Genomic DNA, 12,597 nt, shown 5'->3' with positions numbered 1-12,597 from the left:
TTTATTACTGAGTTATAGCAGCTCTTTTATACTTTGGGTGCAAGTTCTTTTTAAAATATATGCAATGTACATAGATACAGAACAGAACAATGATTGCCAGAGGAGGAGGGGTTAGGGGGACTGGATGAGCAAGGTGGAAGGATTAAAAAGTAGGAATTGACAGTTATAGTCTAATCACAGGAATGTAGAATACAGTATAGAAAATATAGTCCATAATATTGTAATAACTATATATGGTGCCAGGAGGGTACTGAAAATATCAACAAAAACACATTGCAAATTATAACTACTATTCTGTACACCTTATACTAATGTAAAATAATATTAATGTGAAATGTAATTAAAAATAAAATTTTCAAATCAAAATGGAATGAGAGGACATCCTGTTAGGATGGCAGTATAAGTAAATATGGCTCAGCTCCTCACACAAAACACATCAAAATTACAAGTAAACTATAGAACAACCATCATTCAGATCATCAGACTGAGCTAAACAGAAGTCCTATAGCTACAGAATTACAGAAGAAACCACATAGAGACTGGTAGAAGAGAGAGAGATGTGAAATGGGCTGGTCCCACACCCAAGTGTGGCAGATAAAAATCAGGAGGGATATCTTAAGAGCTTGGGGTCCCAGCCCCACACTAGACTCCCCAACCCAGGGTTCCAGTGCCAGGAAATTAAGTTTCCATAACCTATGGCTATAAAAACCAGCAGGGATTGAAGTTGTGGAAGACAGGCAGTTCCTTTAAAAGGTCTTCACAGAGACTTACTTGGACTCACTCTTTCTGAGCTCCAGTGCTGGGACAATAGGCTGAATGGCATCAGAAACATATAGGAAGAAAACTGAATTGTCTGGCATCAGGATAAGTGCTAGGGGGAAGTTTTCTCCCAGAGAGAAATGCTGGCAGAGACCATTGTTCCTTTTCTGAGCCCTATCTTCACATAGCCAGCAGGCAGGTGCCATTTCTGAGATTCTGTCAACCTGCTTCACACCGTTTGCCCCACCCTGGTGATTCCCTTAGGCTCTGACCCATTCAATTTTCAGGCCCACCCAAGCTGTTTCCTGTGGCTTTTTTATATGAATGGCTTGTCTTGACTCATGCTTCAGATTTTTCTAAATTCTGTCAATCAAGAAGTGTCTGGCTTCAGCAGGCTCCATACTTCTTGCTATGTTGCCCTGGGTGCAGCATTAGCAGCAACTGGCCTTGGTTCACAGCTTTGCCTCTTTCAGGTACCTCCAAGCCCAGCACAAGTAGCAGCCATCTGTAGATTGCATTGTAGCTAAAGCTGTGTGACCCATGGGTAACACTGTGGTGGATGACCTTGGAAATGGCGATAGCAATCAAGGCTCAGCCAGAAATGGATGTTGTTTACAGCTCCACACAGTGGGCATACCTTGAGTACCCAGCTAAGGTAATAGGGGAGGCTGTGCCACTAGACTCTACAGGGCACCTACTACATTAAGCCACTCTGTCAACCCTGAGAGACATAGTAGCTCTACCTAAGCCATAAAAACAAACACAGGGAGGCTTCCAAAATGAGGAGACAAACATGGCCCAATGAAAGAATAGAACAAAACCCCATAAAAAGAACTAAACAAAATGAAGAAAAGCAATTTATCACATGCAGAGTTCAAAACAATGATTATAAGGATGCTCAAGGAACTTAGTGAAGACCCAACAACGTAAAAAAGAACATGTCAGAAACAAAGGATACAGTAATTGAAGTAAAGAATAATTTACAGGGGATCAACAGTAGACTGGATGAAAGCAAGAACCAGTCAGCCATTTGGAACATAAGGAAACAAAAAACAACCAATCAGAACAACAAGAAGAAAAAAGAATCCAAAACATGAGGATAGCATAAAGAGCCTTTGGGACAACTTCAAGCATACCAACATTCAAACCATGAAAGTGCTGGAAGGGGAAGAGAAGCAGCAAGAAATTGGAAACCTATTTGATAGAAGAATGAAAGAAAGCTTCCTTAACTTGGTGAAGGAAATAGACATACAAGTTCAGGAAGCACAGAGAGTCCCAAACATGATGAACCCAAAGAGGCCCACTCCAAGACACATCACAATTAAAATATCAAATGTTCAAACAAAAAGAGAATCATTTTTAAGGCAGATCCATTTTATTTTATCCTTTAAAAAGATTTTATTTTTTTACTTATTTTTAGAGAGAGAGGAAGGGAAGGAGAAGGAGAGGGAGAGAAACATCAGTGTGTGATGGCCTCTTGCATGCCCTCTGCTGAGGACTTGGCCTGAAACACAGGCATGTGCCCTGACTGGGAATCAAAATCTACCCTTTGGTTCATAGGCTGGAACTCAAGCCACTGAGCTGCACCAGCCAGGGCCAAAGAGGGAATCTTAAAAGCAGCAAGAGAAAAACAGTTAGTTACTTACAAGAGAGCCACTGTAAGACTGTCAGTTGATTTCTCAAAAGAGACTTTGCAGGCCAGAAGGTATTGGCAAGACATATTCAAAGTTCTGAAAAGTAAGGACGACTCTCTCAACCAAGATCTCTCTACCCAGCAAAGCAATCATTTAGAATATGCAGATTCTAAAAGAGATTAGAGATAATCTAATCTCTAATTAATCTCTTATCCCTTGATTGGGATAAAGAGATTCCCAGACAAGGAAAAGCTAAAGGAGTTCATCATCACCAAACCAGTATTACAGGAAATGTGAAAAGATCTTGAAGAAGAAGAAGACTATGAACAATAAAATGGCAATAAATACATCTATATCAACAACTGAACCTAAAAAAAAAAACCTAACAAAATAAACCAGCAGAACAGAAACAGAATCAGATAAAAGAATATTTTGATGGTTGCCAGATGGGAGGGCATTGGGGGGATAGGTGAAAAAGGTGAAGGTATTAAGAAGTACAAATTTCTATTAAAGAATGGTTATGGAGCTGTAAAGTACAGCATAGGGAATAGAGTAGGCAAAGAACATAAATCAGGACCCATGGACATGAACGGTGGTGTGGGGATTGTCTGACAGAGTGGGAGGAGCTGGGTGGAGGGGGACAAAGGGGGTAAATTTGGGACAACTGTAATAGTATAAACAACAATATAGAAGTAAAAAAAAGAAAAACAAAATTTAAATTAAAAAAATGCAATAAAATATATGTACTCTGTATTATTTCATATATTTCCTGGCTTGCCTTTTTGCTTTCTCAATAATATCTTTGAAAATATTAATAGACCTTATTTTTTTCGGGAGTTTATCTTTAAGAAAGATGAAGTAGAAATTACAAAAAAGGTCCCCTACACACCCTCCCAACCCCTTAGTTACTTTGTTATTAACACCTTGTTTCAGAATGGTGTTTGGGTTATAATTTATGGGCCCATATCAATATTTTACTATTAGTTAAATCTTATACCTTACATTAAGTTTTTTCTTCTGTTTCTCTTCTGCCTGTTCATTTATTTTGTGTTTTTTTAGCTTAAATTATTGATAGATATGTACTTATTGTCACTTTATTGTTTTATTTTTTATCTTTTTTTCCCTTCTTTAGTAGGACCCTACATTTCATGTAATACTAGTTTGGTGGTTACAAACTCCTTTAGCTTTTTCTTGTTTGGGAAACTCTTTATATGTCCTTTGATTATAACAGCTTCTGTCAAAATTATAGAAGTTAGAATTATAGCAAAGATTTTTTTGGTGGATTCATAGACAGAAGAGAGTTAGAAGGGAGACATTATAGGTAGATAAAAAGGAAATGGAATATCTGGTGAATAATATTGGTTAGTGCTAAATCTGTACATTTCACATGTAGGAAGTAAGGATAAAACTTCATTTACAAATCATTCACGAACATGACTTTATTTATTCTCATTTAGGACTATTGCTATTATCGAGGATATGCTGCAGAGATTCCAAAATCAGTCGTGACACTTAGCACCTGTTCTGGACTCAGGTAATGGCATATTCCAGAGATGTGCATGATAAACTCTCTTGTGTAACATTTTAATTTTTAGAAATCCCTTGAATTGTAGAGTGAATGCAAAGAAAATATAGGCTTTGATTGTGTTTCTTCTCATATGTATACATATATATTTTTTTCTTCCTTCTCCTCCTCTTACTACTTTTTACATATTTTTGTCTCTATCCTAGCTTACAGTCATAAAATAAATTTACCAAAAGCCCATTAGTATAAAGAATATTCACATTTAGTAACCACCTAGAACCACAGTGACTCATAAATGCCATATAGACACAAGGTGTAAGATTGTGTTAGTTTAAGTAAGATGGGACTACACTTAGATTATATTAGACCATAAGGACCACTATAAAGTTTCTATAAAGTGTTTTTACTTAGTTTTGATTTATAGTGCTTGGTGGAAATATGTATTAATTATTATCATTTGTTCTTTATCTGTTTAAATATTCAGAGGATTATTGCAGTTGGAGAATGTCAGTTATGGAATTGAACCATTGGAATCTGCAGCTATGTATGAGCATATAATTTATCAAATAAAGAATAATAAAATTGATTTTTCTTCTTTAGAAGAAAATCATCCTACAATCCAAACTGCAAATCAGTCCTATAAGATTCTTGTGCAGTCAGAAGTAAGCAACTGTTTTCTGAAATCTTCATTTTTGCTGATTTTGATGATCTTATCTTACTCACACTGAAATGTGTTATGTTTGGAAAACAAATTTAGACTGATACTGATTATATTAAAACCTCTTGTAAGATATTTATTTTAAATATTATATGAATGTGTAAATAAAAATGCTTATTTCTATAAAATTTAGAGAATGTGATAGATATAAACACATATACTTCAAAGTGAACATGCACCCCAATGTTCATAGCAGCACAATTTACAATAGCCAAGAGCTGGAAGCAACCTAGGTGCCTGCCAGTAAATGAATGGATCAAAAAATTATGGTACATATACACAATGGAATTCTATGCAGCAGAAAGAAAGAAGGAGCTCCTACCCTTTGCAACAGCATGGATGGAACTGGAAAGCATTATGCTGAGTGAAATAAGCTAGGTGGTGAAAGACAAATACCATATGATCTCACCTTTAACAGGAACCTAAATAACAAAACAAACAAGCAAGCAAAATAAAAACAAAGACACTGAAATAGAGAACAGAGGGACAGCAACCAGAGGGGAGAGGGGAGGGAATTTCAGGGGGAAAAGGGGAAGGATTTACAGGAACTAGTATAAAGGACACATGGACAACAGCTAAGGGGGGTGGAAATGGGAGGGAGGTGGGGGGCACGGGGGGGATAGGCTGGGATGGGAGTAAAAGATAGAATACTGTAGTTGAAAAATAATTAAATAAAAAATGTGAAAAAAGGATAGTATCTGAGCATCCCCTCTGTCATGTAATATTTCACCACATCATTAGATTGAAATATTTAATAATACAGCCTTTGAGGTAAGGCTGATCAGAGTTTAGGTCCTAATTCTGCCGCTCATTCTCTTGATGACCTCAGACAAGTTACTTCATATCTCTGTTAAACAAAGATCCTAATACCTGCCTTAGAATAATTGCAATGATTAAAAGATATAACAAAGCCTTTTCATGGGGCCTAGGACAAAAATCAAATTTGTATTGCTGTGGGCCCAGGCCACAAAACAGTAAAAGAAACAAAACGAACAAAAAAAGTGAACATTCTTACATTTCCCTAATTGCCTTTTTATGCATATGTACATAGTTGCATTGTTACTGAATTTGCATCCTACTAATAGAATGCCACCCAAATTTGCTGAGTATTATTTTGTCAGTATTATTTTGCCAGTACATTTTTTCTTTGTACAAGCGTATTATTATGAGTAATATATGCCACTAAATTTTTATTTTTATTGTTGACATTATTACAGATGTTCCCATTTTCCTCCCCTTTGCCCATCTCCACCCACCCCCTGCACCCCCTTCTCTCTGGCCAGCACTACACTGTTGTCTGTGTCTATGAGTTATGCATATATGTTCTCTGGTGAATCCGGTCACCTTCTTTCATCTGGCTCCTCCCTTCCTCCCCACTGTGACAGCTATCAGTCTGTTCCATGTGTCCATGCCTCTGTTTTTGTTTTGCTTGTCAGTTTATTTTGTTCATTATATTCCACATATAAGTGAGATCGATCATATGGTGTTTGTCTTTCTATGACTGGCTTATTTCACTTAGCATAATGATCCATCCATGCTGTTGCAAAAAGTAAGCGTTCCTTGTTTTTGACAGCCATGTAGTATTCCACTGTGTAAATGTACCACTGCTTTTTTAACCAGTCTTGTGCTGCATCTGCTGATGGGTATCTGGGCTGTTTCCAAATCTTGGCCACTGTGAAGAACTCTGCCATAAATATAAGGGGGCATATGTTCTTTTGAATTGGTGTTTCAGGATTCTTAGGATGTATTCCCAGAGGTGGGAATCATTGGGTCAAAAGGCAATTGCATTTTTAATTTTTTTGAGAATTTTTTTCCCACAGTGATTGCACCAGTCTGCATTCCCACCAACAGTGCACTAGGGTCTCTTTTTCTCCACATGCCAGTTGGCACTTGTTTGTTGACTTTTTAAAAAAATTTTATTTAGTTATTTTTCAAGTACAGTTTTTTGTCTATTTCTCCCATCCCAGCCCCCCCTGCCCCGTCTCCCCACCTCCCTCCCATTTCCTCCCCTCCCCCCAAGTCCTCATTCCTGTGTCTTTCATACTTGTTCCTCAAAATCCCTCCCCATTTTTTCCCTTAAATTCCCTTCCCTCTCCCCTCTGTCGCTGCCCACTTGTTCTCTATTTCAGTGTCTTTGTTTTTATTCTGTTTGCTTGTTTGTTTTGTTGTTTAGCTTCCTGTTAAAGGTGAGATCATATGGTATTTGTCTTTCAATGCCTGGCCTATTTCACTCAGCATAATGCTTTCCAGTTGACTTATTGATGGTAGCCATTCTGGTAGGTGTAAGGTGATGTCTCACTGTGGTTTTAACTTGCATCTCTCTGATGATTAGAGATGTTAAACTTTTTTTTTTAATGTGTCTGTTGGCCATTTGTATGTCCTGTTTGGAGAAGTGTCTATTCAGTTCCTTTGCCTATTTTTTAATTGTATTGTCTTCGTGGTATTGAGTTGTATAAATTCTTTATATATTTTGAAATGAGCCCCTTCTCAGATGTATCTTTGGCAAATATGTTATCCCATACATTGGGTTCCCTTTTCATTTTGATGAGGTTTTCCTTTGTTGTACAAAAGCTTTTTATTTTGATGTACTACCATTTATTTACATTTTCCTTTGTTTCCCTTGCCCTAGGAGACATATTGACAAAAACATTATTTCGAGAGTTGTCTGAGATTTTACTGCCTATGTTTTCTTCAAGAGGTTTTGTGGTTTTGCAACTTACATTTAAGTCTTTTATCCATTTTGGGTTTTTTCTTTTGTGTGAAGTTAAGTTGGTTGTACTTTCATTTCATATTTTTGCATGTGCCTGTTCAATATTCCCAACACCATTAAAGAGACTCTCTACTTCATAATATGCTCTTGTGACCTTTGTCAAATATTAATTGATCATAAAGGTGTGGGTTGATTGCTCTGTGCTGTTCCATTAATCTATATGCCTGTTCTTATGTCATTACCAGGGTGTTTGATTACAATGATCTTGTAGTATGGTTTGATATCAGGTTTTGTGATCCCTCCAACTTTGTTCTTCTTTCTCAAGTTTGCTGAGGCTATTTTGGACCTTTTTTGGTTCCACATACATTTCTAGGTATTTGTTCTAGATCTGTGAGACAAGAAATTTGTATTTTAATGAGAATTGCATTGGATATATAGATTGCCTTGGGTAGTATGAAAATTTTAATGATTTTAAAAAATTATTTATTTATTTTTTAAATTTTAATTGTTGTTCAAGTACAGTTTTCTGTCTTTTACTCCCATCCCAGCCCTCCCCACCTCTCTCCCATTTCTACCCCCTACCCCTAGTTTTTGTCCATGTGTCCTTTATAGTTGTTCCTGTAAACCCTCCCCCTTTTCCCCTAAAATTTCCTCCCCTCTGGACATAGTCAGCCTGTTCTCTATTTCAGTGTCTTTGGTTACCTTTTGCTTGTTGTTTGTTTTGTTGTTTAGTTTCCTGTTAAAGGTGAGATCATATGGTATTTGTCTTTCAACACCTGGCTTATTTCACTTAGCATAATGCTTTCCAGTTGCATCCATGCTGTCAGAAAGGGTAGGAGCTCTTTCTTTCTTTCTGCTGCATAGAATTCCATTGTATATATGTACCATAGTTTTTTTATTCATTCATTTACTGATGGGCACCTACCTTGCTTCCAACACTTGACTACTGTAAGTTGTGCTGCTATAAGCATTGGAGTGCATAGGTTCTTTTGGATTGGTGTTTCAGGGTTCTTAGGATATAATCGTACTAGTGGAATTGCTGGGTCAAAAGGCAGATCCATTTTTAGTTTTCTGAGAAAATTCCATGCTGTTTTCCATAGTGGTTGTACCAGTCGGCAATCCCACCAACATTGCACTAGGGTTCCCTTTTCTCCACAATCTCTGCAACACTTGTTGTTTGTTGCTTTGTTTATGATGGCCATTCTGACTGGTGTGATTTGGTATTTCATTGTGGTTTTAATTTGCATCTCTCTGATAGCTAGTGATATTGAGCGTCTTTTCATGTGTCTCTGGATCTTCTGTATATCTGCCTTGGAGAATTCTTCGAATGCATAAACACAGTAAATGCTTCTAATTATTTGTATTTTTCCTCAATTTTTTTTCAATGTCTTTTAATTTTCCAAGTACAGGTGTTTACCTGCTTGGTTAAATTTATTCCCAGGTACCTTGTTTTGTTGTTGTTGCATAGTAAATGAGATTGTTTTCTTAGTTTCTATTGCTGATTATTATTGTATGGAAATGCCATTAATTTCTGAATATTAATTTTGTACCTGCTACTTTGCTAAATTCATTTACTAGATCTAGTAGCTTTTGGTGTAATCTTTATGGTCTTCTGTGTACAATATCATGTCATCTGCAAACCAGCAGTTTTACTTCTTCCTTCCCAATTTGGATGCATTTCATTTTTCCTTCTTGTCTGAATTGCTTTGGCTAGGACTTCCAGGACTATGTTGATTAAGAGTAGTGATAGCAGACGACCCTGTCTTTTTTCTGATCTTAAGGGAAATGTTTTTGCCCATTGAGTGTGATTGTTGGCTGGGGTTTGTCATATATGGCCTTTATTATACTGAGGTATGTTGCCTATATTCCCTCTTTGCTGAGAGTTTTTATCATATATGGGTGCTGGATTTTATCAAAAGCTTTTTTGTATCTGCTGATATGATCATGTGGGTTTTGTCCTTCATTTTGTTTATGTCATGTGTCATGTTTATTGATTTGCAGATATTATACCAACCTTTCCTCCCTGGAATAAATTCTAGTTGATCATGGTTATGACAAGTGCCATTATATTTTAGAGCAATGAATGTCCAGCTCTCAGTGGTGTAACATAAGGCTTATGCAGAGTCCAAGGCAGATGAAATTTTGGCTGATTCCTAAACTGGCTTTGACTCAAAGTCTCTAAGTGTCCCTCCCTAGACTACACAAATCTAGTGAGGAGTAAAGGGAAAATAGTATGTCTCCACATTGGTACAGGCGAATTTGGACAGCTGCTTTTCATTGATGTCTCTTCTCTTGGAGAGAGAACAAATATGATTTTTGGATAATTTGCCGCATCTTATACTATATAACCTGAAGTATAATATGTCTTTCAAGTCTCCTCTTAGACTTGAAAGAACTGCATGTATTCTAAAATAAAAACAATGATCAGAAAGAAATAAACATGACCCATATAAATGAATATAAATATAGACAATAGAAAAATGCAAAATTCAAAGTGAATGAAAAACAATGTTAATGTTATTTTATATTCATGTACTGCCTCATAGGTACCACATATTGTTTTAAGAGCTTTTACATGTAGCCCTTCTTTGCGGTTCTTTCAACAATTCTAGTATTAGCATCATTGCCAAATGCAGGCAAGAATGTGGAACAATTGGCACTTATTAATTCTTGGTGAAAAGGCAGAAAGATCAAATAACTTTAGCAAACAATCTGGCACTTTCAAACCACTTTTACACACCCACAATTCCTGTATGACTCAGATATTCCATTTCTAAGTAACAAGAAAAATGAAAGAAAAAAAAACCCTCCAGAAAGGCCTGTACAATAATACTTATAATAGCTTTTTAAATAGTAACTACAATATCTTAAAAAGCACACGGTCAGCAGGTTACTGCCTATACCAGCTTCAATGTGTGTCTTCGGTGGCACACTACATAGAAAGAAGCTAATGTATTAACTAAAAATGAGAGCAACAACATAGGGACTGCTGAATGGAAGAAGCCCAACAGAAATGAACACATGCCCTATGATTCCATGTCTATGAAATTCTAGTATAGATCATTATCACCCATGTAGAAAAAAAGCAGATCATTGGTTGCCTTGAACCCCGTGGACTACTGCCTTGGAAAGGGGTGATGGGAGCATTCTTTGTCTTACTTGTGGAAATGGTTACATGGCTGCATACATTAATACTAATGCATATAACTGTATACTTAAAATGGATGCATTTTATTGAGTATAAGCCACAATCTAAATAATCTAAAGTCAATCTAAATAATTTAAGGTATAAAATTAATGAGAAAATAAGAGGCAGTGTTTTGGGGAAAGCTGATGGGAGTTTGTTAGCTTGAAGGTTGGAGGAGGGGGATCCTAGAAGAAGGTTTTGAGAGAAGGATGTACGGGTTCTTGGCACTGCAGTAACTGTTACTAAGAATATAAAATAAAAGCTTCTAATTTAAGTTTCTAAAATGTTTACTTGGAATCTCACCTGTTCATTTATTCAGTCAACAGCCACCCTTTTGTTTTCCTATAATCTGTATAACTTTATGTGTCTATATTTATTTATTTCTCTGTCTATGCCTCTCTGTGTGTACATATATTATGTACATAACTACAAACAATATAAGAATTTTAAATGTTTTATTTAATTCATTTTTTTTGTATTTCACAGAAAAAATCAGATGTTGGACTAATGAAAAAAACTCTGAAAATACAGATCATTATGGATAAAGCCTTGGTATGCATTATTGATGTTTTTTATCATATTTATTTTGTGTTTAAATACAAAGGAATAAGAAAAAGAAACATACCTTTTTATAATATAGATAGATTTAGCTTTAAGCTCTTTTATACTAATGTAACTCTTATATTAGTGTAGCTATCTCAATATATGACATCTGCTTTTTGTCTAGTAATGTCCTGGTAAATATTTTCTTAGTATGACCTCTTAATATTTCTATCCTCCAAATGTAGGGGTTTTAAATTTCTAATTTGCATATAGTAGCTTTATTTAAGCAGTTTTTTTCATTTGGGCTATTGATAATTAGTAACTATTGACATATGCAAGCTCATTTCCATAACCATATTTTAAAATTTCTTCTGTCTTACTTTTCATATGTTTAGGCTCACAATGGATCACCTTCACTCATACCACATATATGCTGCATTGTGTGAATATACAGTGTGGTTTATTGGAAAAGGTCACATACAGGAAAATAGCAAAGTCTAAACAGTTTCTAAAGAACTAGGAGAACGGCATCTCTTAGTCTAAATCAGAGAACTCTGTCCATTGCATTTCTTGTTAGTAATCTTTTGCAGACTTGCTGGAGATTATTGAAAATCCCAAGCTGCTGCTTTTTATGCTTTTCACAAACAGAAATGTATGTGAACACACAATTAGAATTATTTCACAGAGAATTATGATTTTTGTTTTCTTAAATAAGGACATACTCTTTTTTCTTTATCCTCACCTGAAGACATTTTTTCCCTTGCCTTTAGAGAGAAAGGGAGTTGGACAGGAAAAAGGGGGAGATAGAGATAGAGAGAGAGAGAGAGATTGCTTGGTTGCCTTCTCGTGCATGCCTTAACCAGGTATGTGCCCTGACCGGGAATTGAACCTGTGACCTTTGAGTCTATGGGACAGTGCTCCAACCAGCTGAGCCACACCAGCCAGGGCAGGACATATTCTTAAAATTGTTCACTGTTATGGTACTCAGACCTCTCTGTTAGACCAAAAGACTTATTAGTTACAAACTTGCATTCAGGTTTTTACCCTCAGTATTTACAAAATCTTGGAAACTTAACTTTTAACCCTTAATTTGTATATATGTAAACAGAAAGATTATCATAATCCTATCATTTCAAAATTATTGATTATTATATGAAGACCCTGGGTTTATGCCTAAAACATTAAAATTTGATCAATTTTAATCCTGCTTTTGTCTTTTCACGTAAGGTTTTATTTGTAACATTTTTAATCTATTTAAAGTGTGATAATTCATTAATTTTCACTGGTGATTAAGAAACAGAATTTGCCTTTCAGTTTGATTATATGGGCTCTGAAGTGGCAGTTGCAGTGGAGAAGGTTGTCCATATCTTTGGTCTCATCAACACTGTAAGTGGTTATGATTCATATTTTAAATAAGAAACATTCTTATTAATGCAATAACATTTCTATAAAAAGTATAGTCCTACCAATCAGCTTTATTCACCAACAGATTTTATCTCCAAATAACAATAAATTGAATAG

General features: G+C 35.9%; 1 protein-coding gene across 1 annotated transcript in view; it reads left to right on the top strand.

Annotated features, from left to right (window-relative positions):
* The window catches only part of LOC119065026 (A disintegrin and metallopeptidase domain 3-like), a 135,705-nt gene that overhangs the window by 21,151 nt on the left and 101,957 nt on the right, over positions 1 to 12,597 (top strand). The window contains exons 4-7 of the mRNA XM_053660077.1: positions 3,851 to 3,927; positions 4,403 to 4,580; positions 11,020 to 11,085; positions 12,391 to 12,462. Of these exons, the coding sequence (XP_053516052.1) occupies positions 3,851 to 3,927; positions 4,403 to 4,580; positions 11,020 to 11,085; positions 12,391 to 12,462 (393 nt within the window). The remainder of the gene's footprint in view (positions 1 to 3,850; positions 3,928 to 4,402; positions 4,581 to 11,019; positions 11,086 to 12,390; positions 12,463 to 12,597) is intronic.

Source organism: Artibeus jamaicensis, unplaced genomic scaffold (assembly GCF_021234435.1).
Source record: "Artibeus jamaicensis isolate MK-2021 breed Jamaican fruit bat unplaced genomic scaffold, CSHL_Jam_final scaffold_833, whole genome shotgun sequence".
NCBI classification, from domain to species: Eukaryota; Metazoa; Chordata; class Mammalia; order Chiroptera; family Phyllostomidae; genus Artibeus; species Artibeus jamaicensis.
The sequence above is the reverse complement of the archived record's forward strand: the minus strand, read 5'-3'. Positions and strand labels throughout refer to the sequence as shown.